At 35.3% G+C, this 14,180-nt stretch overlaps 1 protein-coding gene across 1 annotated transcript in view; it reads left to right on the top strand.

Annotated features, from left to right (window-relative positions):
* The window catches only part of ERICH3 (glutamate rich 3), a 75,895-nt gene that overhangs the window by 52,900 nt on the left and 8,815 nt on the right, over nt 1-14,180 (top strand). The window contains exon 12 of the mRNA XM_023751808.1: nt 7,022-7,465. Coding sequence (XP_023607576.1) covers nt 7,022-7,465 — 444 coding nt within the window. The remainder of the gene's footprint in view (nt 1-7,021; nt 7,466-14,180) is intronic.

Here is a 14,180-nt window from a genome sequence, read left to right as displayed (position 1 = left end):
ACACCCACAGCACACATCCTACGCCGGTATGGCGTATACTCCATTCCTCATCTCCTGATGCGTAGCCCCCCCTCCGCCCCCCCCCCACTACCATGGATACTCTAGACTGGTACCACCTGACAGACTAGATTCTTCCATCTTTCTCCCCCTAGTTGTGGCCGGTTATACCAATATTGCCCCTCCTCCCCACGCCAGCCTTGTCGCCCCACGCAGCCTGCTGTTTGGTCTTTACTGTTATTGTGATGGTGTGACGGTGTCCTGGACAAGTTGCATATTCCTCTATTATTATTATAGATGAGATAATCTTCTTTTAAGGGAATGTTTAGAGCATGTTTCCCCAACCAGAGGGTGCTGATCAATCAGTCTTCTGTAAATATCCAAATTATGGAGTGAGTCTTTAATCCTTCTTCTTTCCTTAGTTTGCTAAGATTTTTTAGCTGGATGTCAGGTAAAAGTTATAGTGACACATCTGCTGTTTACTTAAAAAATTATTTTTTTATCCTAAACTATCCCCCCTTATACAACACATACACATACACACACACCATTTTATGGCTCTGGAAAAATGAACAGTAGCTTACACTCAATTAAAGAAAAAGTTGAAGATTCCTGTCTTAGGTTCATTTTTTTTCTCAATTTACTTTGGACACATGATAATGGCAATACTTGGATCTTCCTTGGAGAGAAAACTTAAGTCATATAAACACGCAATAACTGACAATGATATGCAAGCTTTAAAGCTGAATACTGCTTATATATAAATAATTGGAATTCTGTGTTTAGAAAGGCATTCTATAGTTATTGTTTATTAAGATTATATTTTGTGCTAAGCACTGTGCTAAATATTTTCAATGAATTATCTGATTTACCTCCAACAATAAGCAGGTACTTCCTTTATATCTCTATTTTACAAATAAACTTGGAAATGGTGAGATTAAGTAACTCTCACAGTCAGAACTCACATTACCAACTGCAGAGCCTGAATTTTGGAAAATACAAATATAATGTTTCTCCAAATAAGAAAATCTCCGCTTATATAAAATTAAAGCAAATCCCCTCAATAAAAGGATTATATTGCCTTAAGAATAAACATTTTAGAGGCATTTATCTTGAGCTTTTAAAAATCCTGTTCTCTAGTCTCTGTTTTTGTTTCTTTTTAGTTTTGTTTTATTTTTAAACAGAGGAAATAGAAATGGAGGTTTTTTAAATTTTACCCAAGTTCATGTTTCTCCTCCCTGGATAGACTTCCCAATCGATTCCCAGGCCTTTTGCTCAGTTCCAACTCATCCCCCTCCTCCTCTGACACATTTCTACTTCATCAGCCTTCACTGAGGTCTTTACTTTATGAGACTCTATCATTCAGTAGTTTGGTTTATATTTATGATTTTGTGTGTTAAATTTTGCTCAAGGTAATTATACCAGTTCAGAACACACAAATTATAGGAACTGATAACATCACTAAGATATTATCTTTGTTATTGCTCACAGAGGTGATTTCCTAAAAGATCTTTTGTAAATATTAAGCAAGTACAATTAATTTTTTTTAATACCGAGAACACTAAGGTACTTTTGTTAGTGTCATAAAATCTAGTTACATGTATGCTATATGATTATTATTAGAATTTTATTGAAAAAAATTGTATAAACTTTGCTGCATTATATAGATATAGAATATAGGATATTTTAAATAGATATGTAGTGAAAGTTATTAGAATGTATAAAATCTAGTCCATAAGTGTTGAGGAATTTAAGAGCCAATAATTTAAAAAATATATTTTATTGATTTTTTACAGAGAGAGATAGAGAGTTAGAAACATCGATGAGAGAGAAACATTGATCAGCTGCCTCCTGCACACTCCCCACTGGGGATGTGCCTGCAACCAAGGTACATGCCCCTGACCAGAATCAAACCCGGGATCCTTCAGTCCGCAGGCCGACGCTCTATCCACTGAGCCAAACCGGTCAGGCAAGAGCCAATAATTTTATTGGCCAACAATTTTGTCTTAATTTTCAATAATGATATAAAGCTATACTTTTAGAGCTTCTTTGTATCGTTGGTATTTACATCAAAACTTTGACATTATTATGAAATAAAGTGTTTGTTAATCTTTCTTTCTTCCACTGTTAGGCTTGTTTATTTTTCTATCTCTTTGTTTTGATAACCTGACCCTATCTTATTTAAAAGCATGCCTTTTAGTGTGTGGAATATCAGAATTACAGATTTCATGCAGCAAACAACTAGCATGTATTAAACATGATAATGTCATGATAGATTCCTTGGAACACTCTCCTGAAAAGCCAGACAGCACTTCATCTTCAAAAGCGTAAGAGGCATATTGTGACCACTGAATCCCAGACACCAGTACATCCCTTTTATTGACATGATTAAGGATCTTGCTCTTAGTATTTGGATGTGTTTCATTTGAACCTGCCTGCACCTGTTCCCAGAGGGCAAACAATTGCCCAGGCTGTCACTCTTGTGACAAGTTGGCCCCATTTAAACTGCCAGCTAACAATTGCACCGCCGGCCTTGATGAATACACCGTGCTGAACAGGGTGTGAGTGATAGAGTGCTAGGGACTGAGAGCTGACTCAGAGAAGACCCTGCTTTAGGAATGATGTGTGAGACTTCCCATCGTTTATAAAGAAGGACAGCTTCCCTTTCTCTGCATTTGTGTTGGCAACCCCAGCTGCTAATTCGCCAAATGAAAATATATTGTCGTAATGAATGTTGTAAGGTTGAGGGGACAGTGTCATGATACTAAGAATATACTTTCATCCTTTTATGGACAGTTTAGATGATAGTGCCTATGAGTAACAGCTAAAGACTAAGTAGTTCCTTATGAGAAAGATGTGAGAAGGGAGCGGGGAGTGGGGAGACAGTGTTCATTCCTAGAATATAAAGTGAAGAACTTAAAAATTAAAGCAAATATTTTTTATTAATAAAAAAGATAACATTTCCCTTGTGCTATTTTCCAGTCTGTTGAACAAATAGGCCGTATAGAAATTTAAAATCCCAGAGTCACAAAAATATTCTGTTTACTTGACTTACAGACTGCAAGGATCTCTGTCTTCATTTCTTGGCCTATGGGCTTGAAGAGATGCATATGAGGGAAGGCTGCTCCTCAATATGATATTATACATGCTATGAAACCACACTCTGTGCACTTCAGTGTAACTTGTCTGCTGGTTGGGCCAGAAAATATTAAAGGAAGATTGTAGGAGGCCTTTTGGTCAAAGTCTATGTGTGATTTTTCCATGATTAGTCAAACTTTAATTTTTCTTAATGGTAAGAATTTCTTAATTGCCAGGACTGACCAGCAGACCCTGACCAATGGATGAATGATTACTCTGACACATGTTTCTGTGAAAGAGAGGCTAAGGGACTACTTGGCTGTAGCCACCAAGTAGCCTCATTCACCTGCCTTCTTAGGCTTTTCCTGTAACAACAGCTTGAACTAAAATTAACTATTAGATACTATCAGCAAGGTAAGCATCTTTGAGAAAACATATGCGTCCTTTAAGCAAGGATGTTTTGAAGTCTAAACATAAAGATTCCAGTAAAACACCTGGGGCTCTGACTTGTTTGGAAAAGTCAAGGCAGGGGCTGCCGCCTTCGGCAAGGTCTCCCAGAGGCCTCTGACCTTGCAGAGAATCCTCCTTACAGACTCTCCCACCAAGTCCCGTGCCTCCCCACACTTAATCTATATTTACTTTTCAGTTGTCGAAGTAGGAAGTCATGGTAAATATTTAAATGCAGCAGCATCTTTTAGTTTACATAAAATACTTTCCATGAAGTATTTTTTTTATAGCTTTGAGATTCAAAGCAAAGGCACTACCCAGGCACCCAATAAAATCTTATGGAATGCCAGGCTGTTTGGCTAGATTAATGGATAAATGTAAAAAGACTTAGGCAGTAGCACAATGTGACACATGATTTTATTATATTCTCAGTATTTTAAGTGTTTGTTTTAACGTTTATAAAGTGAAACTAGAGGTAAAGATGAAGGAACTTTTAGGCTTTTTTTTTCTTTTTCTTTCCTTCCTGCTATGTCTACATTTACCTGTAAATATTTATTCTTACAAAGTAATGTATATATTTCTCATTGATGAATTGAGTAATGAATGATCAGTATGAAGCTATACGCTCTCCCATAATACTAATAACTAGTTACTGTTCATAGATGAAATTTCATGATTTCTATTTATATATTCATTAAGCATATATTCATTTGACAATACTGAATGCAAAGCACTTGTCTAATTAGCATTATTGTACATGAAAATATTGACTGAAACACAGTATCTAATATAAACAGATTTTTATGGATATAAATATAATCAACATAGAAGTATTAATACAAGTAATAGTATAAATATAAATTCATGTGTCACAGTTAATTTGAAGAAAATAGGAGCAGAATTTATGTAGGTTTTGCTTAGTCAATCCCTTAGACTAAGGAATGGGAAAGAGATACATAATTCATATTAGAGTTCAGAAGAGTATTGAGTCCACTGAGTTGGGATAAATGTCATTGGGTGATCTAAATTTTTCTGTCTCATGCTGTGTAAAATAGTGGTGATGCAGAAGAAGGAAGTTATCAATGAATAGTTATCAATGACATGAAAAGAGAGGACAGTGAAGGACTTAGTGACTGACTGAAGGTAGAGAGAGAAAAGTCAGAGATCCTGCTTAGGTCTTGGAACAGGGCACCACACTTGCTGGCTTTAGCCAAGGTCTCAGGCAACACGTGCACATCATTTTTTTTTTTTTTACCATGAAGACTAAGAGCAGATGCTTTCAGCATCAATACCTGGAGCGAACACTGGAGAGACAAATGGAATTGGGTGGGAGGCTGCGTTGATTTCCAACATGCCTCTGAGATTACTTTTTCCCTGTTAATGACAAAAACATTCACACATATACCCTCAAAGTTCCTTTATATAAAACTTGCTTTATTTCTAAGAAAATAAATAAAATTAGTGTTGAAAAATCCAATTCCATGGCTCTAACACATTTTGAGCATTTTTTATATGCCAAGTCTTGCCCCAGTGTCTGTATGAAAATGAGAGTAAAGAATGAGAGTGAAGCAAAATTATATGGTGAGGTTAGAGAAATGCAAAAACTGAAATGAGTTTATATGGGAGGTCACCTACCCTCACCACTTTGAGGCCATTCATTCTCCAAAGGACTGACTCAAAATGGAACCAGAGTGTGTTTTAGCCTTTGGAAATCAAACGATTAACAGAATCTACTAAAGAAATATAGAGAAGCACTCTTTTTATTTATTTATTAGTGAACAATGCTCAGAGCCAAAGTGGGACTCATCATGACACTATTGAGGTGGTAGACATGAATATTTTTGGAAGTTTGGAACAAGTATGACCTTGTGCCCTAGCTTGTTGGGCAAGTAATGAATGCCATTGATCAAACCACTAGTCAACTGGAGTTGTTTTTTATTGAAAACAAAACAAATGTGAGATGCTTGAAAGAGGGGGAGGTCATCATCTCTAAAGTTTTTGAACTAATAGGAAAAACAGCATATCCTGATTTCATAAAGTGGAGATAAAGAATAAGAAGCTAAAGTATCTGATTCCTTTGACAAACCGTGGTCATCTGGTACCTGTCAAGGTAGTTGGGAGATAAGAATAAATGGAATTGTACTTAAAGGGTTCTGTTGCCTAAAGGCTTTCCAGAGTTTGTTATTTACTGCTGTGCAGCGTCTCTCGAATCTTTGTGGAAACTCTGATATGTCTCTGAGACTATACTTAAAATGCTAAGACCTGTCATGGAAGCTGTTGGGGCTGGCAGGACTGAGGGAAAAGGATAAGAGTGAAGACAGGTAATTCTTCCCTTAAACTCTGCATCAACTGCTACAGCCATCTGTGTAGCTGCCAAGCAAAAATAAAAGAAACAGAAAAAAGAGTAAGGAGCACACAGAAAAGAGAAAATAAGAAAGCTAGGCAACCTGCAAGTGTAGGATACTACATTTGAAAATATATTCTATTAAAAACAATTATAAACACATATATTGGTTAAAAATTAAAAACAAGTTTGTATTTCTCTGGTCCTCAGCAGCATATGCCGTGACTTGTAGGTTAGGCTGTTCGTCATCCTGACTAAGATTCAGTGTGTATGTCACTTTCCTGGAGATTTTTTAAAAGTTTTTTGGGGTAGTAATTACTAAACTAATGTTTGGCTACGTTAAGTCTTTAGATTGCATATCTGTAGTAGCACATAAAGGTACTGCCTGGATCTCCTAGAATCTCTTTTAAAGATTCAGTGTGCCTATCCTCAGCTTCCGCACCCTCTGCCCTCTTCAGAGGATAGCCGTGGGCAACTGGAGTTGTTTCATCTTGAGGCAAAGAACCTAGGAGTGCCAAGGAACTTACGCACCCCTGAGGTGAACTAGACCAGAGTATGAAAGCCAACTCCTCCTTCAAGGGAGGAAAAATGCTACTATAATTTAGACTTCGGAGGTCCCTGTGAGATAAGACTGTTTAAATGTTTCTTGAAATAGCTCCTTTGATTGACTTCTTCCATTCCCTGTCCTGTTCCCCCACACCTGTAAGACTTTCTCCTGGAACATTCATATCCTTGATACATCACTTATCCATGAATCCTCATCTCAGCATTTGCTTCTGGGGAACCTGAAATAATACATCTTCTACACACACACACACACACACACACACACACACACACACATCATTTCAAAAATTTATTGTGTTTTTTCTATAACAATATACTTACAAAGATTTTCCAATAAAATGACATTCTAAAAAATACATTAATTTTTAGTTAAATGTGATTTCCTGTTGAAAACTTCTATAGACTCACAGATTACACAGGTGTTTTGTTTTTTTAAATCATGGCAACTATGTAGAACATATAGGGAAAGGGTATCAAATCTAATAAACTATATTAACTAATTTTAGTAAGATTAGTTATTAACACAGTTCCCATAGTTAAATCAATTGCTTTATAAAAACAATGACACCCACCATTTTGCTTTTGTAGACATAAAAACCGCGTCGTCCTCCTCGTGCAGAAGTCACCCCTACTCTAGCTGCAGCGAAGATGAGTCTGTCCTGGAGGACAGGGAAGCGCACGCGGAAGACAGTGCAGACGAAAGTGTCCGAAGTTCATCTTCTCAGGAGTTGAGTGAAAATGATGAGCCAGGAAAATCACACCTTCCCACTGAGGATTCCTTAGAAATTGAAGATCAAAAAATTATAAAAGCAGATGTAGAGATCAAGACTCTGCCAAGAGAGGAAAGCTTGGAGAACGTTCTTGAAGAAGAAACAGAAAATAGAACCCAAGTGATTGCAGAGGGCTTTTCTGAGGAGTCCCGGGAACATGTTTCCAAGGAAGAAAAGAAAAATTACAGGAGTAAGCTTTGGAAAGGAAGCACTGCTAAGGGGAAGGACAAAAAGTCAGGTCTCTGTAGGGTGGAGAAAGGTGGTAAGTATGGCCATTGAGTTGGCCTGCCATTGTCCCCGTGCATGGAAGTTGATTTTGGCCACTGCATTCTGCCAACGCTTGGGAAATACTCTTGTGATAATGCCAGAGGGATTGGATTGTGTCCTATTTCTCTCTTTGTCACATAATCATACATGTATTTTCAGCTTGCTGTTTTCCTTCTATTGCATTTAAAAAATAACTTGATAATTCTTATAGCCTGTTTCCTATTTTCTGTAAATGTCTTCCTATGGTAATTCTATCTCAACAATCAAATAAAACCCGGCAGGTGTCTTGAAGACAAGGGTGTGTGTGGCATTTTAGAGGTTAATGCCAGCAATGCTATGTGTCTTTAGCTATATACGCGCGCATAGACATCTGTAGCTAACATTGATGGGTGCTTACTATGCATCAGTTCTAAGCACTTGCATATATTAACTCATCTAATCCTCACAACAGCTCAATCGCCATAAGTTAGGTCCCATTATCATCTTTTTTTTACAGATGACAAAATCATAGCTAGAGGAGGTAAATTTGTAAGGATATACGGCAAATAAACATTCCTAAGATTTGAATTTAAGCAGAGCTGTTCCAGTTTCAAAAAACGTCCTATTTATCTGTTCAATAAACATGTTTAGATTTAGATAAAAAATACAAACATTTCATAGAAACCTCCAAACTTCACTTTGAGTTCTTCTCTGAAGCTTAGTAACTTCCTGGGTGTGTAAGACAGTTCCATTTGACAGGGAAGAGGGGGAGTATCCCAGAACAATCAGGTCCCAGTACCTTAGACACATGAAAGGTCTGCTACTTTTCTCAACTTTAGGAAGACAGTGAAAAAACTGAGTTATGTCCTGTGAACAGTCCGATACTGCCTGCCAGACATTTAGCTCTCCTGTAGCCAGCACCCTGTGCCCTGTAACTCGCATCTCTATCGATCCTTTCCCTGTGCTCTCGCTCATCTCTCTCCTTGGCCAACCTGGTGGGAATTCTACTTGATTCCAAGATAGAATTTGTTTTCACATTTAAATATTACTAAAAACCCATCTTTGTCTTAAAAGTTATAAATACTTTTCATGTCCATATTTCTTTTAGAACCTTAAAAGCTGTTATCAAACCATGGGGGCCTACATCTAGGAATTGACAGGGTCATTTTTCACTTCAACCGTTATTATCGACCTTCTATTATGTACAGGGCACCATCGTCAATAAGACATGTGTAAGAGAGGATTCCCCCCATAAAATGTTGAAAGGAAGGCTTGGCACACGAGTAACTGGACAAAGCTCAGTAGCCATATGTAAAACCAGAGAAGGTACAAATGCTATGGGATTTCAAAGGGAGAGAAGTCCCATTTGGTTAAAGACACCAAAGGTTTTGTGAAGGACCTGTTGAGGAAACCTTTAAAGGTTAAATACGATTTTGAAGGTGAAATAGAGGAGGATAAAAGCATCCAAGACAGTGGGATACAGCAGAAGATAGAACCTTCAAAGAAGTTAAAAAATAAACTCCAGAATGAACAGTTTACAACCTTCAGCCCATGAGCCAAATCTTGCCTAGTGCCTTTCTTTCTGTATTTCCTGTGAGCTAATTTTATTTTTTAATGGTTGGGGAAAATTCAAAAGAAGAAAAATACGTTGTAATGTGAAAATTATATTAAATTCAAATGTCAGTGTTACAAATACTGTAAGTTTTATTGGAAAAGAGCCATGGTCATTCAGTTACATACTCCCCATGGCAGCTTTGGCACTACCAGGGCAAAGGGAAGTGGTTGCAACAGAGACCCTGTGGCCCACAAAGCCCTAAGAATTCACTCTCTGAACCTTTACAGAAAAGGTTTGTCAACCTCTGCCCTAAGATTAGAACACAAGTATCTCCAACATTGTCAAGAGGATTTTGCCATAGATGAGCTAGAATTCTTATTAAAATACTAGAGACCCAGTGCACGAAATTCATGCAAGGGGCTTGGCCCTCGCAGCCCTGGCTTCGTCCGGAAGGTCGTTCAGCTATCCAGTCTAATTAGCATATTATGCTTTTATTATTATAGATATTTAAAACTTTTATAAAATAATTCAAATCTTTGATCTTGGATTTCATTGTTCAATTCAGGTCTATATAATATAGAATCAAGAAAATGTGTACAATTTGACAAGCTGCTGATCAAAAAAGGTAGAGATACTAAAATTCAGTAGTAACATTGACATTATTATTTTTATTTCCACTTCAGTTAACTAGATTGTTTACCTGGATTGATAAAAGTAAACATTTTTTTTGTAAAGTAAGATGCACACATATAGGCTGTATTTTTGCAATGGATAGAATAGCAGAAACACTGATAGGATTATGTCACGTGGAAGAGAGTGGGTTTTCTTTTTTTCTGGATTTGTGAAGTGTACGTGTGTACACTTATTATTTTTCTCAAATATGATGGGAACTCTGTGTTCTTAACTTGATAACATCTATAATTTGAAACATTTTATTATCTTTTTATTAAGGTTCAGAATAGATTGGAAATTTTGTGACTAATATATGTACTGAGTCCCTTTATTGGTATTTATTTTTCATGAACAGCTTAGAAACATTTAGAAAATAGGGAAAGGTAGTTTTAAAAAATTACCCATAAACATATCACACAAAAACTCACTTTTAACATTTGGTCAGGCTTTTTATTTCTAAACTTAGGGTTTACAAAGTTATGTTGTCATATTTTTATAAAATTTATACTTTTTATTCTAACTTTATATCCTAAGCATTTTTATGTTTTTATGTAATCATATATGTTATTTTTATATACAGATACATTTTGTTTTATAGCTTGATTTTTTCACTTAAACTGTTTCTTGGGTATTTTTCATATCAACACACATAATTGTACTTTATTCTTATTTACTAAACATGTTAATTATTTGTATTGCCTTTTTTATAACTTTAAAACTTTTCTGAAAAATATTTTACTTTCTGTGCAAGAACTGATATATTTGTTCTATGGCCCACCTTCCACAAAGGAATAAATTTTTTGTGTTACGAAGTCCAAGAGGTAGATATTATAAGGTACAGTGGAAAATAAGTAATAGGTAAAACAAAAGAAAGATTATATAAAACATTCAGAGTGATGTAGAAAGATTAATGCTATGAAAATCTAAGAATGAGTATATTATAACAGTTGGGTCCTGATGTTTTTAAAATATACTAAAAGAAATGATGCAATAAATATGTAAATATTTGAAATAATAAAAGAAAAGAAGTCATAAAAATTCTCAAAGATCTTCATAAACATTTCTAAGAAAATTATAGATAAAATCATCCAAGAAGTGATTGCATCATGTGTTATAGTGATTTTGATGGCAAATAAAGAGACGATGGCTAGTTGTTCTTTCTTGAGTCTTCAGTTAGATTGCTCAGGGAGAGAGATGGAACCAAAGTTACATGCTTGAAATGAAGATCATTTAGATGACTATGCTGCAAAACACACCTTACATGAATTAGACTAGAAGGTTGGTGCAAATTGAAATGTGTATATTTTACTTAGGTTCCTGATTAAACCCTTAGGCTGAAATTCAATGGGGGCTGAGATAATATATAAAAGATTATCTCTCATACTTGTCTGGTGCTGAATTAATCATTTGTAAACTAAACAGAATAAAAACTGTGATTATATTAAAATAGGTCTATAGGCAAAAATATTACATACAATTAATGATGTTTTATAGTATATAAGCTAACATAACTTAATCTGAATTGTTTTCACCTAAAATCATAACAGTGGCTAAATTAGCAAAGTACTACATTCAATACCTTTTACCTTTAAGATTGAAAATATAAACTGATCTTTTCCTTCTAATTATTTTATAATATGTCTCTATTAGGCTTCACTCAGTGCACCAAAAAATCAGGTAAACTGATATAAAAGATGAGTTGAGTGCAGTGAAATATAAAATGTAAAAGATTATAATTGCTGGCTTCTATGAGAGTGTCTTTGGGAGTCAATTTAGTATTATAGGGCATAGTGTTATTTTAGTGTGTTTATTTTTCTCTTATTTTTAGCTTAAACTGCCGCAATGCATTGTGACACAATCTTTGCAATATGTCTTAGTGGTGGAACAATTCAGAAGTATTAATTTGTGAAGTTAATATATGTTACACATTATGAATATAAATAAAATATTAAGAATAAAGCATTGCAGTGTAAAGTATAATGTAAAATGTATACAGAAGTAGCCATTTTATACTTTTGTATGTGAATCAGGAGAAGGCATGGTGCTTAGCCAGGTAATTCAAACCTAAATAAGGTTGTGACTAAAGTGAAATGCAATTTTATTATCATGCAAGCAAGATAGAATAGTCCTGATAAAAGGACAAGAAAGTCATGTGTTATCTGTTGCAGTCTAAGGTAAACACACAATACAATATACAGATGCACTATAGAATCATATAGTGAAACCTATATAATTTCAGCAACCAATGTCACCCCAATAAATTTAATAACAAGTAAATTTTTAAAAAGAAATTCCTCCAAATTTGAAAATACATAAATAAATAAATACAATTTCTGAGTGAAATGTGAAAGCATGCAGTTGTTTGTTCCAATAGATTTTTTTTGTCAATAAATATTTGTTGGGTATCTGCTTAATCCACACAGTTCTTCGTGTGAACATAACAAAGTCCATGACTATATTGAAATTTATATTTAGGGGGAGATGTATCTAGCAAGTGAAAATAAATATGTCCTGGGGTATCTAGGCAAAGTGCTAGAGGAAAAATATATCTGGGTGAGGGAAAAGAGTGATGGTTTGAGGAAGGGTTAGTATTTCAAGGATGGGCTCTCTGAGGAGGGGACATTTGAGCAGAGACCTGAGTGAACTGCAGAGGTAAGCCACTCTGTCATCTGAAGAAAGAAGAAAGAGAGGGACCAACAAACGCAAAGACTCTAAGTTGGAGGTACAGTTGCTGAGTGAAGGATCGAAAAGTAGGCCAATGTAATAAGAGAAGAATGGACAGCCCAGGGAGTAGTCAAAGACGAAAGTTGAGGGTGACACTTGCGTGCCATGGGGAGGATTTTATTCTGAGACAGGAAGCCACTGGAAATATTTGAGTATAGAAATGACATGATCCAAAGTTGTGAAAAGATCACTGTAGCTACTGTGAGGAGGATAGACTTTAGCTTTCTGCAGCGGTTACCTTTGAACAGCTGTGGTCTTGAGTTTGTAATTAATCCTGGGTGTTTATGGGCCATGTTTCAATGCCAAAGGCAAGGCAGGAGCATCTTTACTGTGTAGGTGGATAATGTTAGTCATGCATTTTGTCATGGTGAGTTGTTGGGAAGATAATAGATTGGCTACACAAAGAATGATCAAAGCACAGGGATAGTTTTCAAGGTGACCAGGAACTTGGAACAAACTTGGATATATAATTTTTCTGCTTTTATGGCCTTTTTACATTCTTAAAATTCAGATAAAAAGTCCTTGGTAAAACTTTCTTCTGATATTGAATTATTCAGGATTCTTAGCATGTTCTAAGATGGAATTTTTTTGTTTTGTTTCAAAACAAGCAGAAGAAAGGGAATTAATTTAGAAAATTTGCCTACTAATATTGAAAACCATATTCTTGCCACCACTTCTTAATTACTAAATTATCAAATATAGAAAGAATTGGTGGAATCTGTGACATTGTTGCCAATAGTACAGGGACATAAGGCCATTTATCATTATCAGTAAAATTGCTCATTGATACCTCCTTTTCTGAAGAATGATCAAAATTTATCAAAAGCATTTACAAACATCATGCTCTTTGGCCCAACAATTGCAACTTCAGGAATTTATCCTAAGGGAATAGTCAAAAATAAATAAAAAATGATTTTAAGTGGTATTTAATATAGCTTTATAATCATGCACACACAAAAGAAAATAACTCAATATCAAATAGGCAATTTCTTAACCAAATTTTAGTAAACATTAGAAAATTTTATGCAGTTATTGAAGAAATGTTTTATTTAATGGTATGTAAAATGGTCACAACATATTGCTACATGAATAAAATGGGATACAAAATGCTATCTATATTGAGTAAGGTAAAAAATACTCAAAAATCCATAAAAATGTTAACTAATAGTTCTTTCTGAGTTAGGGCAATTTTTATTTTCTTCTTTGTACTTTTTATCTTTTTAAGCTTTAGATAATGAATATGTACTACTTTTATATTTAGGGAAAATACAGTATATATTATTTTAAAATATACTCTTTTATAATAAAAAAGCTAACATTGTAACCTAAGAATATGTTAGTGTTTTAAAAACATCTTAAAATATCCTATTTCATTTGAGTGGACAAAAAGGCTTTTCTAAGAAATTCGCTATATGACCCTCTTCCGTTTTGCTACAAAAGCTATGAGATCTGACAATGACCTTTGCTTTTCATGGTCATCTTTATGGAGAGGTAAAAGAGAGGAACCTTGAGGGATGAAGGGCTAACTAGAGAGAACAAAATGATTGCTGGTCTGGGAGTCTCAGCATGCAGTCCTCCCTTATGACAGGTCAAAAATGGTTAAGGTTGGACACTGGCCAAATTCTTGCTTTTAAGGTTCAGTTTCACAAGAACTGAAAAAAAAATGACCAAGTGAGGCATTTTCTGGTCTCACACATAATAAGTCCTTGATGCTCAGGCTAGGGTCTCATTCTTGCTGAATCAGAAGCAGGCAACAAACAGCTAACTGTACAGGTTTTCA

The sequence above is a fragment of the Myotis lucifugus genome, unplaced genomic scaffold (assembly GCF_000147115.1).
Source record: "Myotis lucifugus unplaced genomic scaffold, Myoluc2.0 scaffold_25, whole genome shotgun sequence".
In the NCBI taxonomy this organism is placed as follows: domain Eukaryota; kingdom Metazoa; phylum Chordata; class Mammalia; order Chiroptera; family Vespertilionidae; genus Myotis; species Myotis lucifugus.
The sequence above is the reverse complement of the archived record's forward strand: the minus strand, read 5'-3'. Positions and strand labels throughout refer to the sequence as shown.